At 40.7% G+C, this 21,218-nt stretch overlaps 1 protein-coding gene across 1 annotated transcript in view; it reads left to right on the top strand.

Moving 5' to 3' along the window:
• The first annotated feature begins 6,992 nt into the window (after window positions 1–6,992).
• The window catches only part of AGO3 (Argonaute 3), a 43,017-nt gene continuing 28,791 nt past the window's right edge, over window positions 6,993–21,218 (top strand). Inside the window, exons 1-8 of the mRNA XM_080269772.1 lie at window positions 6,993–7,211; window positions 7,723–8,188; window positions 9,535–9,655; window positions 10,535–10,657; window positions 13,527–13,725; window positions 15,987–16,186; window positions 18,035–18,148; window positions 20,200–20,365. Coding sequence (XP_080125898.1) covers window positions 6,993–7,211; window positions 7,723–8,188; window positions 9,535–9,655; window positions 10,535–10,657; window positions 13,527–13,725; window positions 15,987–16,186; window positions 18,035–18,148; window positions 20,200–20,365 — 1,608 coding nt within the window. The remainder of the gene's footprint in view (window positions 7,212–7,722; window positions 8,189–9,534; window positions 9,656–10,534; window positions 10,658–13,526; window positions 13,726–15,986; window positions 16,187–18,034; window positions 18,149–20,199; window positions 20,366–21,218) is intronic.

Here is a 21,218-nt window from a genome sequence, read left to right as displayed (position 1 = left end):
TATAAGTGATTTTGCTTCAGTTACCCAGTGGGGCAGCGTATTCCAATTATTTATTACACAGTTGCAAATGGATATCGTTTTCTTACCAAGTCGTGTTCTTCCACTGAATATTTTTTTATGACATCCTCTTGTTGCCTGGTCCTCTCTTATGTGAAAATGTCCTGATATAATCTGGGTCATAAACTGTTCATAGCCTACTGTGGTATCTTAAATATTTCTGTGGACAAACTGCAGGAGATTTACCATTAACAAATGATGAAAAATTTTATGACAGGAGTTATCTGTTAGTGGTAGGTGGTGGCGACCATCATCCACTCACTTGATGTAGTGCTGCCTGCTTCTTCCTTACCGGGTAGCCTTTATCATTCTTTTTCTGTGCCTGCCCTCTTCTCTTCCTATTTCTCCCATCTTTCCTGTCACTACTTAATGCTTTTCTTTCCGTTACAGGTGGCTTTACATTGAGTGACAATCCAAATGGTTTCCTGTAAGCCAAGAAACCATTTACAATGCTGGGTGGTAACCATATAACCAAACCATACGTGCTCCCTACGTGTCAAGTGGATTTGTGGAGGGTTAGTGCCCCTCCCCGTAAAACAAATAACTCAAAGTCAAATGGCCACCCCATATGGGATTATGGCGTCTGGCAATAGATAGATAGATAGATAGTTATCTGTCATAACTGTAAACCCTTGGGGAGAGGGAGTAAGAATGCTTCCCCAGTATCCCTGCTGGTTGTAAGAGGCAACTAAGAGGGGCCTTTTTGTCTCCAGTCTTTCCCTCCTTGCTGTCCTTTTCTGTCTTACCTCTCTTCTTGATATTTCTGTGTTTCTTCTGGCCTTTATTTTCCCTCTACCCCTACGGTACAGTGCCATATGGCTTGTTGCTAATTCTTCATTATTCCTTCCTTCATAATTGTAAATTCACTTAAGACACACAGATTCTGCAGAAATATCATTTATGTTACTAAAGATTGTATAATTCCTTCATGACATCCAAATCCTGAAAAAATAACATGTTAAGAGCATTTATGACAGGATGAGTTAGGCATTAGTATACCCAAGTCTAGGTCAACCTAACCAAGATGGTCATTTTGCCCTTTTGTACAACCATGGCGTTTGGTTATGACAACATGCTTTTCTGGTGTTTTTTGTTGTGAATCAGTCGCATTTAACCCTCAAATGTGTTGCTAATCAAATGTTTCCAGGTTATGCTCCCATCCCTTCCTAGGTGATAATGGGACTGGTGGGGAATTGGTGGTTTTGGGTGGGGAAGCACGGCTGATTGGGTTGATATCCAAAAGAAATGATGGTAGAAATAGATAGAATTTGGATGGGTGACCGCCTGGGAACACCAGATGCTGTTGGCATCCCTACGTGTCAAGTGGGGTTGGTGGAGGATTAGTGCCCCTCCCTGTAAAACAATTAACTCTAAGCCCTTGGCCACCCTGTCTGGGATACATGGCATCTGGAAAAAAAAAAAAAAAAAAAAAAAAAAAATAAAAATAAAAATACTGTTCTCTTAACTAAGGGGCCAGACTCCCCAACTGTATTAATCATCTCATTGCATTCAGAATGTTGAATTCGTATCTTGTTTTACAGTAAAAGTGAAGGCAGAAATAAATGAAAGTGCAGTAAACAAGACCAGGAAAAAAGTTATCCTAACAGGGTGCTGTATCCCCCAGACCCCTCCTATAGTAAGCACCTCACCTTGTTCAAACCTAACCTTCAAAATACAGAATCACACCATCTTACAGGTTGTCCAGCATGTAAGATACAAATAGAATATTGTCTTTTCTGTAATTACACGGTCGCTTACAGTAGGTCAGTCAGCCGTTCTTATTAACCCTCTGTGATCTACTGAGTCAGTAGCTGCATCATCTTCTTGGAAAAAAATTAGTTATATTTTCTAATAATTGTAAAACAGCCACTATCTCCGCTAGTCATTTTGAACTGATGTAAGATTCAGAGTTCAGGAGGCATGGCTGCTCACACTAGTATGACACACTGCTGGGTCATTCCATGCCAATCAACCACATTTTGAATAGTTTCACAGGTCACCTCCTCAAAACAAATCTTGTTAGTACATGTGCAAAAGTTAGGTAAAAATCCCAAATTTTAGTCCTCCAACATGTGTAGTTTTTGAGACACAGACATTCAAGATTTACCCCTATTTTTGCAGATTTGGAAAAATTGGCCTTGCAACTAATTTTGGGCATCTGTAACATCAGTATTTATTAAGCTGGAGAGCTAAAATTTTGCACAAAGAGTATATAACAACCAAAACTTTCATATCTGTTGTCATTTGTGGTATGACACTCATACTTTTTCTTGTATGAAGCTCCAAAAATCAAAGAAATCCCATATTTTCCTTGATGGGTGCTGTCTTTAAAATTCAGTTTAAAGAAGACTATTGGTTTCCAAAAGCTGAACTTAATTATAATGTTTCCTGTTTTATATACTGACCAAAAAAAACAATAAGTTACAGAAGTTTGCTTTGATCCATCCATCCATCATCCAACCCTACATTGCCCCATGAGGAGCGTAGGAGCCCGGGGCTAGGCAGTTGGTCTCGACATTTAAAATGAGAGTGACCAGCCTCACTCATCCCTGAGTGGCATTACATGAGCAGTCAACCCCAACCACCCCTTGGATATAAACCAATTATCATCTAGAATATTTCTGGAAAATGTGTGCAAAGATAAAAAGAAACATCTCGTTTCTTATAATAATGGAGAAAGGTGCAGTGGCATGGCACTCTGCCACACCTGTACTGAGTTCAGTCCTGCACCAGTATTCTGACAGGTCTCTTTCTTGGGGTGGCATGGTAGCTCAGTGGTAGAGTGCCTGACTCATGACTTCAGAGTCGTTAGTTCGCGCCGTGCCCAGGTAAGCTGCCCTGCCAAGAGAGGTAGCGCTCTCCTGTCACCTAGCTAGTTGTAGCAGCTGTATCTCAGTGGGTTGGAGTGCACTGACCGAAGGGTTGGAGGTTGGAGTCCACCCAAGGGTCATTGGTAGACATCGGGAAGGGCATTTGGTCATAAAGTGCTACACGCTTCAAAAAAAAAAAAAAAAGAAACCAAGTCCCCTACCCAGGAGCAATGCCCTAGCCCATATTGATATAAAGGGACATGGCATTAAAAAAAAAAAAAAAGGCATATAAATATATCAAAATAACACAATATTCATTACATACCTAAGTATTCCAGTGTTAATCAGTGGTGTATTATGGTCAGATCTAATACACATTTTAACTGTATTTCAGATGAAGAAGATTACATAAATCTGGCTGTAAGATTCTCTGTAGCAAATGGAGATATTTTACTGAAAACTGTTAATTGCCAGTTTAGTGACAATCATTAGCCTAATCATTATTAAGAAATCTGGGTAGAAATGTCAGGATTTTGTTTAGATCACAAGAATTTAAGATGTTCTGACAGGCACCTCATCCCTGAGCATTAGGTGCATTAATGACTGGCAAACCTATCAGTCTCTTTAACCCATTGGAGCCCAGTGTCCGGAATATTGGACAAAACTGGAATTTTTCAAGTCTTCGTAAAGTAGGGAATCCCCGGGTAGGGACCTATGAGCTTTGCAACTATGAGCCGATAGGCAGAGGGCGGTACGCTTAGTACCCACCCAGTGCCATGCCTCGCCCAGCATCCCTGGGATCCAATGGGTTAATTACAAATAGAACACGCTGCAAAGGTACCCAGCACTCATCATTTCTTTAAGGTGGTTAATCTTGTGAAATCTTTTTCGCTGATCAAGCATGTACAAGATCTGTGGGATTAGGTCATCTGTTATTATTGTCATGTTAACACTTGTAATTGCCAGTGGCCTTGCAAATTGAGATTGCACAATACAAAGTGATGGGTAAATGCAATTTTTATGTTCATAAGCCGTGTATAGACAAGCTGGGGTTATATCATCTTTAACTTACTTTGGTCAAGATTTTGCACAGTGAGACATGTAACTTTTTCTTTTTTTTTTAATGCAAGGAAGAAGGAACCAAAGGCCAGGAGCCTGCAAACCATTCCTTCCAAGAATAAAACAAAAGCAATACAAAATAGAGCCAGATTCAAGAACCGTTCCATTTGAGATGCTTGGACACACTGTGTTTGAAAGTCTGTAGATCATAGGAAGTAGGAAGTACAAACACAGGGAGACAGTTCCAGAGTTGACCTGTTGCCTAAATGAAGGACTGGGAGTAATGATTAACTTTTGCATTAGAGAGTGGGACAGAAAAGGGATGAGAGTTTGTTGCTAGACGGGTGGTGGAGGGATGTAAGCAGACAGTTCAGAGGAGCAGTAACCATTGAAGGAACGATAGAAAAGAGATAAAGATGCAACAGTGCGATGAAGAGACAGAGGTTAAAGGGAGCCAGTAAGAGGAGGAGAGTTAATGAGACGAAAAGCCGTTGACTCCACCCTATTGCGAAGAGCTGTATGTGGGGAGCCTCCCCATACATGTGAGTTGTACTCTACACGGGCAAATAAAACCCATGTATAAAGTCAACAACTGTGCAGGGGTAAAGAAGGTACGGAGTCGGCTTAGCACACCTAATCTCTTGGAAGCTGATTTTACAGGAGATGTAATATGATTTTTCCAAGATAAATCCTGAGATAAGGAAACCCCAAGTATGTTTAAGGATGATGCAGGATTAAGCTGGATATTATTAGACCTTGGTGAATACTCCTGTGGAAGATTTTGTCAGGTTAATAGGTGAAAGAAATGAGTTTTTGATGCATTAAGAACAACAAGATTATTTTTACCCTAGTCAGAGATACGAGCCAAGTCAGACATTAGATTTGCCATAGCCTCATCCCTTGTTTGTTTAAGTAACTGCTGAGATGGACGTTGTGAGAACCGAATGGAAAGGTGAAGGCTGGAATCATCAGCATATGAGTGGATAGGGTTAGATGTACGGCTTAGAAGATCGTTGATGAATAAATGGAAGAGAGTGGTGATAGAACAGAGCCCTGAGGAGCACCGCTGTTGGTAGATCTAGGAGAAGAACGATGGCCGTCTACAACAGCGGCTGTAGAACGACCAGAAAGGAAGCAAAGCTATAGATGAAGACTCAGCTAGATGGATGGAAACCATAAGAGGGCAGTTTGGAAATGAAAGATTTATGCCAGACTCGATCGAAAGCCTTTGAAATGTTCAGTGCAATGGCAAAGCTTTCGCCAAAGTCCCGAAAGGAGGATGCATAATTGTAGGAGACAATATTAGGCCTATACATATTGTACCATAGCTGTATATTGTTCAAAAATTTATGAAAGCCTTTAAATTAATCATAATATCAAAATAACTGCTAAAGTGAAATGGAAATTTAATTTATTTTTAATTATGTTAATGGTTTGTGATTAGCAAAATACTTCACTTATTTTCTAAAATGTGCCATGTCTCTGAGAAAGTATGAAAAATAGGAGGAATCAAGACACCAGAATGAAACTTTGACAAAATAATACTTTAGTACATACAGGTGCATGGTAAAAGTATGAGAGTGCTGCTTAACTGTCATCTTAGCAGAACACCAACTTATAATAGAGGTATTGCAACTTTTAACACCATTTTAAATATTTAGTTTTAATAGTTTAGTGGTAGGTGGTGGTAGTGGTAGGTGGTGGTGACCATCATCCACTCACTTGATGTAGTGCTGCCTACTTCTTCCTTAGCCTTTATCATTCTTTTTCTGTGCCTGCCCTCCTCTCTTCCTAATTCTCCCGTCTTTCCTGTCACTTCTTATTGCTTTTCTTTCCTTTATAGATGGCTCTGCATTGAGTGACAAGCCAAATGGTTTCCTGTAAGCCAAGGAACCATTTACAATGCTGGGTGGTAACCATATAACCAAACCATACATGCTCCCTACGTGTCAGCAAGTGGATTGGTGGAGGGTTAGTGCCCCTCCTCGTAAAACAAATAACTCAAAGTCAAATGGCCACCCCATACGGGATTATGGCATCTGGCAATAGACAGATAGATAGATAGAAAGACCTTAGCAAATGTCTGATTTTTTTATTTATTTATTTTTTCAGTATGATACAAGAAACATTACAGGTAAGTTCATCCATCCATCCATCCAACATCCAATCCTATGTTGCCCCATGAGGAGCATAGGAGCCCAGGGCTAAGCAAATTGGTCCTGACATTTAAGATGAGAGCGACCAGCCTCGCTCACCCCTGAGTGGCATTCTGTGAGCAGTAAACCCCAACCATCCCTTGGATATAAACCTGCAAAGGCTTAGTCTGATTGGAACACCTTAATTACCCTCTACCATCAGGCGCCATCATTTGGTTATATGGTTACCACCCAACGCAATAAATGTTTTCCTGGTGTACAGGAAACCATTTGGCTTGTCACTCAGTGTAGAGTCACCCATAGGCAGAAGGAAGAGGAAAGAGGGAAAGAAAGATGGAAGAGGGAGTGTAAAGTTGCCCATAGGCAGAAGGATCAGCCCTTGGAAACCAGTAGTTTTCTTTAAATAGAATTTTAAAGAAAGCACCCTTCAAGGAAAATTTGGAGTTTCTTTGAGTTTTGGAGCTTTGTATAAGAAAACACATGAAAGTCATACCACAAATGACTCCGGATATGAACTTTGTGGGTGGTATATACCCTATGTGTGAAATCTTAGCTCTTTAGCTTAGTAAATATTGATGTTACAGATGCCCAAAGTTGGTTGCAATGCCAGTTTTTCCAAATGTGCAAAAATAGGAGTATATTTTGAATGGCTGTCTCAAAAACTACATATGTTGGAGAACTAAAATTTGGGAATTTTACATAACATCTGGATATGTATTAACAAGAAATTTTTAAGATTTTTTTTGAGGAGGTGACCAAAAGGTAAAGCCGTGTGGAGATAGCGTGAATAAATCAGAAGATACAGTATTGGATTGAGGGAGTTAAGGTTGATCATTGTTTATAGGTGACACACTAATTCAGATGTTTGTATTGCAGGCAATCATCATAGAGTGCATTGACTGAATGCATAATGAGTGAGGACTCTACCCCACCATCACGAGGCCGTGGTCGGGCTGGTCATGGAGCCCAACTGTACAAATGCCTTTTGTCCAGCCTAGGCCAGACTCCTCAGCCACGACCAGGTGAAGGTGGTACTCAGCAAATTCCACAGCAACTGAAGAAGACCCCACAACCTGTTGAGCCGCAGGTGAAGCAGGCAGAGGCAGTTCGTCCTGAGGAAACATCTGCTGTGAGTAAGAATGTGTTAAGTTTCCATAACATAGCTAGCTACTTCCTAGCAGTTGTTGGCAGCTGTTGGGAAATAGATGTTTGAAGTGTGTAATATGATGTGTAACAGTGTGTGAATCTTGGCATGGGCTTTACAGTATTTACATGTCTGAGTTTCCTGCATAAGAGTGATGCTTGTGTGGGTAGTTATCATGCTTGTTGTCACACTTCACTCTGATGATAATAAGGTACCTTCCAGAATGGTGGAAGTCATCCATATAAGGTACTTCAGTATTTTCTTATTGAAAATTGTGCCTTAGATTGCTTTTTTTTCCCCTCACTTTCCAAGAATTGGTGTTGGCAGTTGGTTTAATGTAGCTTCCAGTCCATAAAGAATATTACAGTAACTGCACCGTGGGCTGCCGTAATATGGGGATTTCTTAAGGTAAATCATAGTGTTGTTTGATTTAATTTGATTTTGAAAATATAATAAAATGATATAGTAATTAACTTGTGCTTGCTATATTTTCAAGGTCAGAGCTCTAAGCCTCTTGAGAACCATAGGAAGGGGGACAAGAGGGAGAGGCCGTGGTGATCCCCAATTGGCCCTCACCAAGCCACAAACCGAGGCTGTAATTACACACAAACATGAGGCCACAAGTGCTCCAGTTCAAGGTGTAAGTCCAGTTGAGCAAGAAGTTAGCGTGACATCTAAAATACCTCCTACATTACCATATGGAGGAGGGAAACAGGACCAGGCTGAGGCCCTAAGTGTTCCAGTTCAAGATACTGCCAAGCAAGAAGTCGGTGTGAGGCCAAAAATTCGTCGTTCGTTACCAATGCCTTCAGTGGGTCATGATGTGCCTTCTTCAGCAGTGGCATCTCTGTCCCTCAGCGGCACAGACCCCCACAGTACTGATGCTCTACTTACACAGATGGTGCACCAGCGGGCAAGGCTCTCACCTTCTTCCACTCTGGTACCACCTGGCTCTACAGCTGGTAAGGGACACACATAGCTGTAATAGAAGTAACTGTAGCCTTAGGTTCATCTGAATGTGAATCCAGTGGACTGCTGGCTGAAGTAGACCCCTCTTGCAGCCCACTATCCTCCTTTCAAGGGGATAAGGAGAGAGTTGTTGGGCATTTGAATAACTGGGCAACTCCACCACAGTTACTGTATATGATTGCCACCACATGAAGGCATCCCTCTCCAGCACTTCATATGCTTGTCATCTGCGGGTGATGTGGTCCAAAATATCACAACTTTTCCCGCATACCTTGCACTGTATATAGAGAGAAATTGGGAAATCAACTTAACAGGTAGTAATGCAAGTTTAATGAGCAATTTTTCATTAACCTACTGTGGGTTTAAAAGTAGAGGAGAACATAAAAGTGTTACCAGTAGCATATAGCAAAGACAATCCATACCATATTTGCCTGTGTGTATCTTGCTGTGGGTGTACTGTAGACATTTTTTTGTTTTCCTGATGAGGGTGGTATTGGGATTTAGTGATTTATTACGATGTATTTTGATTTAAGAGTAGGCTAGTGGGTTAAAGCACTCCCAACCTGATTTTTATTTTTCTTTATTATTACCATATTATTATTTTATGCAAGGAAAAAGGACCCAGGTCAGAATCCTGCAAGACTAAACCCTCGAAAAGAGAGAGAGAGAGAGAGCTAAATTCAAGATGCGTTTTTTTGAGATGACTGGAGTGGACACACTGCATATAAAAGACTGGAGGTCATAGGCAGTAGGAAATACCATCCATAAAGGTTGAAACCCAGTGGATGGTTGAGATTTTTGCTCACCATAGTCCATGCAAGAGGTGAAATACTGCACTGTATTGGAGACTTGTCTTACAGTAAGTGTCTAGTGTGGATAATTTTGCCCCAGGCCCCAATATTCCAGATGTAGCAATAAGTGATGAAATGATAGGTACTGTAAATAGATAAAGACACCTAAGTACAAAGCTTCTCTGTTCATGGTGAGGGTAGTATTGAACTTTAGAGGTGTGGTTTAATATGATGTTGCTATTTTAAGTTATGTACAAGTATATTTCAGTACCGGGTAGCTATAGGTTTTTTGCAAACTCATAAACAGATTTTTCCTTCGTATCGGGGTTGTGGAGACATTTTTTAGGAAGGAGAAGGGCTATATCTTTATCATTCTTTTGTGCATAATTTCAGTGATAAAGAGTTTGTTTCAGTGTAGTTAGGTGTCAAGGAGAAAGGTGCTGTATCACCACTCTCCTTGTAGAATTTACTTTGACATTCTCCCCACAGTGGAAAGCGATCATATCCCTCTATACCGGTATGTTCTATTGGACTCTGTATCCTGACAGCAGTTGCCGTGTCTGAGACTGAAAAGGCTGGCACCCAAATCCGCTTAGCCAGAGGGCGCTCAGAGCTCCTTCATGCCTACCAAGCAGCAGCACAGACTACCCAACCTGGAGCCAAGCCACTGTGAGTTCCCTGTATTGGAATTTGTTTACACTCTGTTGTTCTGTACTTTCTGTTGTCAGTATTTTATATATCCAGTGCTGTCAGTGTACAATATACAATTTACCATTCGCCAGTAAAGGCAAAGCTGTAGTGTTTGATAATCTGTACAATCATCAGGACATAATACACTTCCCTGATTGTCTCCTAAAAAATGGGTCCTGTAGGAGGACTAAAGAGAATGATTTTTGGTGTATCAGTCAGTAGAGTATTTCTCCCCAGCTAGTATTATCAGGATAACCCTTACTTGTTTTCTGTAAGGTGGTAGCTTTTCTTGGGTTAACAGTCTTGCCAGAAGACCAAGCCATGTAGACTGCAAAGTATTTGAATTACTGTATGAAATTTTAACACTCAAAGGATGATAGGTTAAGGCTTTGTCCCTGCCTGTTATCATCTAAGAATAAAGCTTACACCATGAAGTTATAAAATATTATTACCATATGTATATTAGGTAATACAGTATGTGTAGTGTGAGGGATTGTAAATTTAATTAATCAGAAGTTGTTCTTTGCACATTAGTCTTATTGTTTTTGCTTGATTCAGGGTGTCTCCCACCACTTGAATGCTGTCATGGGGTGAAATTTGAAGATCTTTAAGTGTTTTTAAGTAGGGATGAATCTCCCTGGTTACTAGTCAAATCAACCCTCCAGTCTAACAACAATGGCCATCAACTGAGCGAAAGGGGTTATGGGTCTTTGTTATGTTATAGGAAGCACGCTAGTAGAGTACCGTATCTGTAGTTACATGGGCAGCCACTTTTGCTCTCTCATGCTTTCCACCTGCTTTCTGTCTTTATTTCTGGTAGATGGTGTACTCTATATGTAACTTGTATTCCATTGACAGGAAAGGTGATTCACAGGAGCTGAGTGATAAGTCGTCCTCAGTTACAGAGAGCCTTCAGCACCTAGCCCTTTCTGATGTTGAGGACCGGGAAATCATCAGCCGTCAGGGAAGCTCTGGTGTTAAGTGGGTGTAGCATCATGTGTTTCTTTTTGCTTTTTATTATGTGTGTTTAATTTGTTTTTGGCTCTATTGGATACATTTATGTGAAGCTACAGAATGTGGCGAATGTTTTTAGTGTATCTGATAGAGGCCGGATTCTGGGGGCTTGAATAATGAGTGAATGGAAGTGTGGCCCATTGGATTGGGCATATTTGGGCTGTCTGGGTATTGCTACTCCTTACCCTGCCCTAGGGTGGGAAGGGAGGTCCTGATGATGATGATGATGATGATGATTAATTTGTTTTTCCTTCCTCTGTTTGTAAAAAAAAAAACAGTTTGTTATGTTAGCTGTTTTTTTTTTTTTTTTCTTCCTCTGTGTCTTCTGGAAAAAAAAAAAAAAAAAAATCATTACTTCTGCTTTTTGTGTGTGTGATTATTTAATTTGTTTTTCCTTCCTCTGCTTTGGGAAAAAAAAAAAAAAGCACTTAAGCCCACAGCCTAGGTTGTATAGGAGGCTTTGTAGCACTTCTTCCATAGTGATTTATATACAATTATGTATTTGTTTTCATTTATAAAGGCTCCAGCATCTTCTTGGTCACTTAATAATGCCCATACTGCTTGATCTCTAGCACCCTCTGTTTTCAGTCCCCTATCCCTGAGGTCACACTGTATGCCCTCGTCCCAGGTCCTTTTCTGGTCTGCCTTTCACAACTCCACCCTCAGCATTCACACCTTGACCCTCTGTACCCATTTGTCATCTTCCATCCCCTTCACATCCCAAAACCATCTCAGTCTGCCCCCTCATTGTCCCATCACGAAAACATACATTCAAGTTCTATCCTTCCCTTCTACTCTTCTGGATATAGACTCTCTTTTTATTAATGACATGGCTTGCATTATTAACATAGAAGAGGATATCAATGAGAAAGATGCAGAATAAATTGCTTAGGAAGAGATGTTATAAAGTTTCCAAGCCACTCTGAATCCAATCCATAATGAGATATTATTTTTGTGTTGTCGATTATACCTGCAATGGAGTTAGGATTCTTCAGATTTGAATATGTGGATTATAATGTGGCTAATTTCACTAGGAGGCATACTGTTAATAGTTCTCAGGCTTTGTTTTTCTCTTTCCTTGTTCATGAACCTTGTGTCATTGTATGTTTTGATGGGAAAGAACATCAGGATAATAAAGGAATGAATGTGAATGGATGTGTGGTATTGGCTTTTTTCCCCTTATTTTTCTGCTCTCCTTTTTGTCTCTCTCATTCTACCCAATTCATTAATTATTGGAAAAGTGAAGTATAATAGTGGTGGTGATTAAAGTGATTATTTGATTGCATAGTCTAGTTATAATATGCTGTGAACCAGAAATATGGTAGAGAAATAAATGAGATGGAGGGATGGGGTGGAGAGGTATATGAGAGAGGGGTGTGTGAGTTGGGAGCAGGGCAGTGAAATGGCAGGGACAGGGCGACTTGGAGGCGATTTGTTTGTGGCCACCCCAAACGGGATTGAGGCGTCTGGCAATAGGTAGATAGATAGATAGACCTTAGTGTGACCTGCGTAACTGTTGCAGTTTTTTCTCCTCTTACTGTTTCATGTAGCTCAGTAGCAGAGTTAAGGAAATAATACTGCTATGCATCCTTTTCAAGTTCACCTTAACTTGGCTCAGGTTTTCCACCTTTTGCAGCATATTTCACATAGTTCAGTGGGGGACTAAGATATACTGTAGCTCTGCATCCTTTCCATAGTACTGCTTCATGACTAGCATCACATTCCAGTGTCAGTTTCATACTACAGCTTGGTAATCAAGATGGAGAGATGGTAATGTTAGGCCAAGGTAGAGTAAAAAGCATTTAGCACCATATGTTCTAGTGATACAGTTCCATCCATCCATCCATCATCCAATCCCACATTGCCCCAGAGGAGTGTAGGAGCCCAGGGCTAGGCAGTTGGGCCCGACATTTAAGATGAGAGTGACCAGCCTCACTCATCCCTGAGTGTCTTTACATGAGCAATCAACCCCAACCAGCCCTTGGATATAAACCTTCACTGGCTCAATCCAATTGGAGCGCAATAATTACCCGCTAAACCACCAGGCACCAAAATTTGGTTATATGGTTACCACCCAGCGCGGTAAATGGTTTCCTGGTGCACAGGAAACCATTTGGCTTGTCACTCAGTGTAGAGTCACCCACAGGCTGAAGGAAGTGGAAAGAATGAAGGAAAGAAAGACAGAAGAGGGAGTGTAAAGTCACCTGTAGGCAGAAGGACAAGGAAAGAATGAAGGAAAGAAAGACAGAAGAGAATGGAAGGAAAGAGCTCATTGGCAAAATGAGACACTTTGGTGACTCTTCATCCATATCATAGTAATTCTTCTTCATTGTACCCTTTTTACTCTAACTTGGACTAAAATTGACATTTCCCATCTTGAATTCTAGTCTGTCATAATAGATTAACACGTGAATGTGATTTTAGTCATGAAGAAGTGCTATGAAAAAGACATGGAGGTGTAGTATTGTCTTCTCCTGCCACTGAGCTATTTGAAATAAGCAGCAAAAGGACAAGAATCTAGGTGAAGTTAGTGTAAAAGGACATTAGTACCATATTCTAGTGTTACGTTCTTGTTACAGCTCAGTGGCAGAATAATACAATACTCTGGCTCCATATTCATTCTGTAGCACTTCTTCATGACTGGCACCATATCCAGAATGGAGAAATGCCAATCTTGGACCAGGATAAGGCGGACAGTTATTACATTCATTCATCATCTAATCCTGCTTTGCCCCGTGAGCAGCATAGGAGCCTGGGGCTAGGCATGTTGGTCCTGGCATATAAGATGAGAGTGGACAGTTATTAAGCCTCTAAATATGTGTTTTGCATTGTACAGGTTCAATGCATTGACTAACTGGATTCGCTTGAGATTGGAGGAGAACAAGTCTGTGTTTGAGTATGAAGTTAAGTTTCATCCCGATGTGGATGCCATCAACCTGCGATTTTCCCTTCTTGGGCAGATCAAGGAGAAGTTTGGTAATGTCAAGAGTTTTGATGGAGTTAAACTGTGGCTTCCTATCTGGCTGCCAGAAGAGGTAAGGGAACTGGAATATTTAGTATGTTTATTTGTCTACTGTAGCCAAACACCTCAATCCAGGAGAGGTTGAACATATTGCTTCCATGTTGCTTTGTCCTGTACCTTCAAGCTGCCTGCCCTCTAAATCACACCACCCTCATTTAAGAAGGGAAATTTTAGCATATGGTTAAAGTAGTTGGATTGCTTTTTGCTCTGTACGTTAGTTAGGTTTATATTTGTTTGAAATGCCCAGTAGAAGCTGTGGCTATATTGCTTTTTCTCTAACTTGGCCCAGATTTTGGTCCATTTGCTGCCTATTTCATACAGCTCACTGGTAGCAAAAGACAGTACTAAGGCCCTACATTCATTCCATAGCACTTCTTTATGACTAGAATCATAATCTAGTGTTATAACTCAGCATATTAGATGGAGAGATGGTAATTTTAAGCCAAGTTAGAGTAAAAACAGCATAGATAGGATTACCTAGCCCTTTTAACTGCCGGACATATGTTGTTTCTGGCTTCCATACAGAGATTGTGATGCCATTTCATGAATACATTTGAAGTGAAGTGGCTAAAGTAGGCTGTAACTAATGATTCCAGTGTGAAGTCTCTCCTGACATGAATTAAAACATCTGGGATTATCATTAGGATTAGAATAAAACATGCTTGTGCTGAAAGGGTTAAAGGCTAATGATATTAATGGTTATATGTATCATTACCACATTACTCTTTTCACCTTAACATGGCCAACATTTTGTCCCTTTGCAGCCTATATCATGTGCCTCGTTGGCAGAAAAAAGACACTGCTTCAGCTCTGTGTCCGTTTCATAACATTACAGTACTTCATGACAAACATCATACTCTGATGTTAATAATTTGCTGTGACTCAGCATTCAAGATGAACATACGGCAGTTTTAGGCAACTTATAGTGAAAAACATATACAGATGCTTGTGTCACTCCAGTAGCTACACAACTAGCACTAGGATCGCATTCATTGTTCACCAACCAGGTCCCTTAATTATTAGCTACTTCCATTCCATTTCAGCATATTGTGTAAGACTCCAAGTTCTCAATAAGGTAGAACAGAAAGAACATATTGATTATTTTCCCATCATTCATCTGCCTACAGATGACTTTACAGTCCCTCTTCTGTCTTTCTTTCCTTCGTTCATTCGTCTTCCGTCTTCTTGTGGGTGACTCTACATTGAGTGACATGCCAAATAGTTTCCTGTACACCAGGAAACCATTTACTACACTAAGTGGTAACCATATAACCAAATTTTGGCACCTGGTGGTTTAGTGGGTAATTATGTCACTCCAATCGGATTGAGCTGGTAAAGTTTTATATCCAAGGGATGGTTGGAGTTTATTGCACACATAATGCCACTCAGGGATGAGTGAGGCTGGTCACTCTCATCTTAAATGTCAGGACTAACCTGCCTAGCCCTGGACTTCTATGCTCCTCATGGGGCAATGTAGGATTGGATGATGGATGGATGGACTTTCTTTTGACATAGCATATTCTTCTGCTCTTTGATGATTTCTCAGTCAGAAACCTTCTAAACATTTATTATCTGTCTTTTGATTTCATCCACGTGAACTGACAGTGATACAGCTGGGCAACTCCACTGCCCAGTTTTACAAGCATCTCTCACCTCCCTCACTATTGTTACAGAGGAGAATGGTAAACTGCAGGAGAAGGGCAGCTCAAGCCTATAGTCCATCAGGTTCACATTTCAGATGGGCTTTGGGCCACAGAAATAACAACAATGTCTTTAATTTTTTCTGGAAGGTAGAGAACATAACATAAACAGACTCTTTTCTTCATATTTACCTTCTTGTCTATTGTCAGACTCTTCTGTGATTTTTAGCTATCATTTCTTAAAACTCTTCCAGGGCCTTGTTGAATAGAACTGTTTTTAGTGAATCAATACTGTTTAGTCACTAACAGCACACATATTCTGCCATTCCAGTGTAAATTTCAGAAAATGTTGTCTAGTCCTGGGTTGAAAATCTTTCCCCCCATAGATACATACATGCTTTTCTGTTTTATTAAACCTTCATTTATGATATACTGTACCATTATATGATCGTTTGCTTATAGTCTGTGATCATAACATTTTACAATTTTTCCTTTTTTACATAATTGCTATGATGCCCGATTTATTGTTGTACATTTGTTTTTCTTGCTTATATGATCACTTTTCAAAAATGCATTCCAGTTGTGAAGCAACACCATGCCTGTATAGTTATATATTTTTTGCTCTCTTTTTCAGATATCTTTGTTTGAAGCAAAAAATCCATTAACTGAGGAGACAGTGACAATAAAAGTGGTTTACAAGAAGCGTGTTGACATGGCAGGATGTACTCAACTTTACAATGTGCTCTTCAACCGGATAATGAAAGTACTGCGAATGGTTCGTGTTGGCAGGAACTACTATGCACCAGGAGACTCTGTCCTTGTTCCCCAGCACAAGTGAGTAATGGTTGATAATTAGTTCATCTTAATGAGGGCAGAGGAGGAGGAGAAGACCAAGGATGGGATGGAGTGATGAAGTGGAAAGATGTATTTAAGATGGAGTGTGAGTTTGATAGTGGGCAGCCATATGCCGGGAGCAAGGAGACGTGGAGGCGGTTTGTTTGTGGCCACCTCTCATGGGATTAAGGTGTCAGGCAATAGATAGATAGAGATGGATGTTAACTTTGCTGAGATTTTAATTCCTCTGCAGCTTATTTCATGTAGCTCATTGTGGAAAATGATAATGGTATGGCCCTACATCCTTTGCCTAATACCTCAGGGATAAGGAACTGAATAGGGAGGCTGCCAGAGATCGAGTAGTGTGGAGAGCTGTCATTAATTGACCAAGGCTGGAGAGATTTCATTTTTAGGCCAGGTTAGAGTAAAAAGAGTATATAAAAGTTTTTGTTCAGATACTTTTAGGATGGCTACCATTAACCTTGGGATTTCTTACCATGAGACTGAAGTGTGGCTAGAAACTGGGAAACAAGTCACGCTGTCATCACTCTTAGGCAGGAAACTCAGCCACTGGTACACCCAGGGAAAGTTCCGCCTTATACACCTGCCTGCCAGTTCGGACATTTTTGTGAGAGACAACGACTAGTGAAGCAGTAGCCAGACACTCAAATGTCTGGTACCACTGTGTGCGTGAGGGGAGAGGGTAAGGGAGGAGGAAGGCTGGGGGGGCTGATAGTTCCTACCCCTCCCTCTTCCATCCCCATCCTTCTCACACAGTTACCATATATATGAATGTTGGCTACCGCTTTGCTTAACACTTGTCTTACATATACTATTTCGAAGTGGTGAGCGAGTGTATAATGCGGAACTTTCCCCAGCTGTACATAGAGTCAAGTTCTTATTATACATCTAAGTAATCAGCTGTTTTTTGCACTTAATTTTGGATCTAGTTCATAGAAAATATCAGCTGAACCATGGCCAACCTCAATATTGGGATTCCTGGAGATGGCATCCTGTAACTAATTGATTGATTTTCAGTACCAGGTACCCCCAGATGATTATATTAACTTAAACTTCTCCTGTCAGAGGATAGTGAAGGCCATATCTAACTTCTCTATTCTGAAACATTTATCATCATCATCATCATCATCATCATCATTATCATCATCATCATCATCATCATCATCATCATCATCATCATCATCCAGACCTTCTTTCCCACCCTAGGGCTGGGTGAGGAGTAGCAATGTCCAGACAGCCCAAGTTTGCCCACTCCAATGGTCTATGCTTCCATTCATTCATCATTCAAGCCCCTGGAATCCTGGCTCTATCTGATACGTCAGAATCATTCACCACGCTGTGAATAAATCATATGGAGATAACTAGAATATGCTGATAAAATACCAGGTAGCTGTGTCATCTAATTCAGGTGATTAGCTATGAAATTGTGTTAATGATGGTTTGACATTATTCTCTTCCTATATTCAGATGTGTTACTGATGGAAGGGATGTCCTAATTTCAGATGTGTTAGTGATGGAGGGGATGGCCACAGAGAGATTGCCTCCATAACACCCTGTCCTCCACCATCAGGCTGTCCTTTCTCCAGATCATACCACCTCATTCATATACCTCTCCACCCCATTTCTCCATATGATTGCAGGTCTTCCCCTCCCACCTCACTCATATACACTTTTCTAGTCAGTCACTCATTCTCCATTCTTTGCACATGGCCAGAACATCTCTAGATACTTCTCAAAACACTTTCCAACACGTCCATATCTGTCACAATACCCCTTAACTTCCTCATTTGTCGGTCTGTAGAATAATCTTTTGGTGCATTTTTCTAGGCTGGAAATATGGCCAGGATATGTGACTGCAGCCAGCTATGAGGAAGGAGGCCTCATGCTCGCTGCTGATGTTGGGCACAGAATCCTTCGTACTGAGACCTGCTATGAGACACTGTAAGTATTGTACCTGCAAGTGTTATTCATTATTAACATGTGGGTGTGTTTTTATGATGTGGCATGAAAATAAAAGGTTAGACTTTAGATCACTGGAGATGGGGTTGTTTAGGAGTGTGTGTGGAAATGGGAGAGTAGATGGGATAAGAAATAATGTGGTATGTGATTGATTTAAAACAGGAAGTTTGTGGACAAGAGAATTAAAGTGTATATGTGTCTGTGATCATCTTGAGAAAATGGATGTAAGTAGGGTGGTGAAAAGGGTGTATGAGAGTGAGTTTGATGATGGAAGGATGCATGGTAGCCAAGAAGCATGCAGATAGGTATGATAAATGAGTGTGTGAGAATGCAGAGTACTTGTGGAAGTTGATAAGGCTAGGGAACTGACGCGGGATTGTGCTGGTTGGGTGAAAATTGTATGGAGAAGTACATGCCAAGCATTTAGCACCCCTTTTAGCTTCATAGTCATTGGATTGACTCACTCTTTTATGTTCATTTGTATCTTTTGCAAAGGCTTCAGCATGCTTGCATGTATTGGCCTTGGTCCATCTTATGGTGGCTTTCCAACCTGCTTGATGTTTGGAAGCCTCCCTATTCAGTCCCTCATCCTTGAGTCCTGAGGCCACACTCTGTGACCTCGTCTTTGGTATTGGAGCATTTATGTTTGAATGGTTAAGCCAGCCTGTGAGGTGGAGGTAGGATTCCATGGGCCTGAGTACAGTACTGAGTGAGTGAGTGTGTAACCCGTATTACTGGACACTGTTGTTGCATAATTTTCTCTCAGTCATGTTTTTCTTGCTTTCATAATACTACTTTATCCCATCCATAGATGGGAAAGAGGCAGGATGATGATGATGATTATGGGTATTTCAGTTTGTTGCTTCATCCTCCTCCTCTAACCTATCAGTCTAATGGTGATTTTTTTTTTTTTTTTCATTCCTTTTACCATATGATGTACCAGGTACTTTTTGAACTACAGTAGAAGGGTTTGATGTTGGCTTCATTGATTCCCCAGTACTAAGCATCCCTCTTAAGTTTAAGACAGAAAACAAAAAATTTTTCTGATGGTAACAAAAATAAGCTTTTAAAAAAACATTTATTACAAGATTCATGGGTTAAGATGTCTTTTTCAGTTTAGGCTTTCTGTCTATCACTCAGTCAATCTGTTGCCAGATGCCTTAATCCCGTAAGGGGTGGCCACAAACAAATCGACTCCATGTCGCCCTGTCCCCCACCATTTCACTGCCCTGCTCGCAGCTCACACCCTACTCATATACCTCTCCACTCCATCTTTCCATCTCATCCTTGGCCTTCCCCTCCCTCTCCCCCCATCCTCCCCACTCACAATCTCCTCATCAGCCTCTTGCTGTACCACCAGCTTATTTTATTTGGTTTAGGGAGGAGCTCCAACTGGGAATTGGTCAGTGAGGGCCATATCTAATCCTGCCAGTCTGAAAGATATCTCAAGTGATTAATAAAATTATCTGGTAGTATTATTATCACCTCAGGGACTGAACAGAGAGACAGCCAGAGATCAAGTAGCATTGAGAGCTGCCATCAGGTGACCAAGGCTGACACATGCAAGAATGTTTGAGCCTTTGTAAATGTTACGAATGACTGAACAGTATGATTATTATTATTAGTTGTTGTTGTTATTATTATTATTATTATTATTATTATTATTATTATTTTATTATTATTATTATCCTGATCATCATCATGCCTCTTCATCTCACTCCTTTAACTCCTCATTGGTGCTGGAGAGGGATGCGTTTATGTGATGGCACTGATGTAGTCAAGTGGCTTTACTAGTTATACATGTTCCTCACCTTCTTCCCTATCCCCCAAAAGAAAAATGGTGAACTGCATCAGGGCAGCTTTAAAACTTATGTCTGTTGGGTTCACGTACAGATGATCCTGGGATTGCAGCTACTACTAGTAACTCATCTGGGATTGCAGCTACTATTACTACTTCCACTACTACTACTACTGCTGCTACTACTACTACTACTACTACTACTACTACTACTAACTCATCACTTCCCCCAAAGTGCAGACCTGTGCCAAATGCATCCCCACAACTTCAAAAAGATGGCTGTAGACGCATTGGTTGGGTGTATTGTGCTAACCCGATACAACAACCGCACCTACCGCATCGATGATATCCTGTTTGAGCAGAACGCCACATCAACCTTCACTAACCACAAAGGAGAAGAGGTGGGTAATATCCTTCACTAACCACAAAGGAGAAGAGGTGGGTAATATCCTTCACTAACCACAAAGAAGAGGTGAGTAATATCCTTCACTAACCACAAAGAAGAGGTGAGTAATATCCTTCACTAACCACAAAGAAGAGGTGAGTAATACACTTCTCTAGCTACAAAGGAGAAGTGTGGGTAATATTGTCCTTCTCAAATTACAAAGAAGAGGTGGGTAATAGAGTTGTAAGTTTCTCTTCCTCTCTTGATAGCCAGGTGCATTAATCCCAGAAAGGGTGGCCACAGACAAATTGCCTCCATGTCACCCTGTCCTTTGCCATCATAGTGCCCATCTTCCAAGTCACACACCAGGTTTACTGTTGGTAGCTTCTCTCTCTCTCTTATTGTGATTGATAAAATACTAAATTACAGGAGATTTTGTGTTATTGTACAGTAATCACTCCAATATCCGACGTAATAGAGCCATAGGTAGGTCCGAATATTGGTTTTGTCTGGATATTGGGCCCCAGCTTATGGACTTGTACTTATGGACCCTAACTCAGAGAAACACCTATACAACTCCCTCTGGACCTGCATAGCACCTATTTAAGACCCAGATCACACCAATAAGGCACATAAATGACTGAAATAAATGCAAAAGAAACATAAAATGAGGGTTTAGAAGTATGTTCATACATTAATAAACATTCTGGTACTTATGGACCCTAACCTAGCCTAACTCAGAAAAACACATTCCTACTGCACATGCATAGCTCCTAACACCCTATTCACACCAATAAAGGACATTAAAGAGTGAAATGAGGTAAGTATAGTATGGAAAAAAGTACAGTATGAAACATTCTGGCTACTTA

The sequence above is a fragment of the Coenobita brevimanus genome, chromosome 37 (assembly GCF_032717465.1).
Source record: "Coenobita brevimanus isolate Jiangsu-jjx chromosome 37, ASM3271746v2, whole genome shotgun sequence".
NCBI lineage: Eukaryota > Metazoa > Arthropoda > Malacostraca > Decapoda > Coenobitidae > Coenobita > Coenobita brevimanus.
Note: the sequence above shows the minus strand (reverse complement) of the source record. Positions and strands in the feature narration are given on the sequence as shown.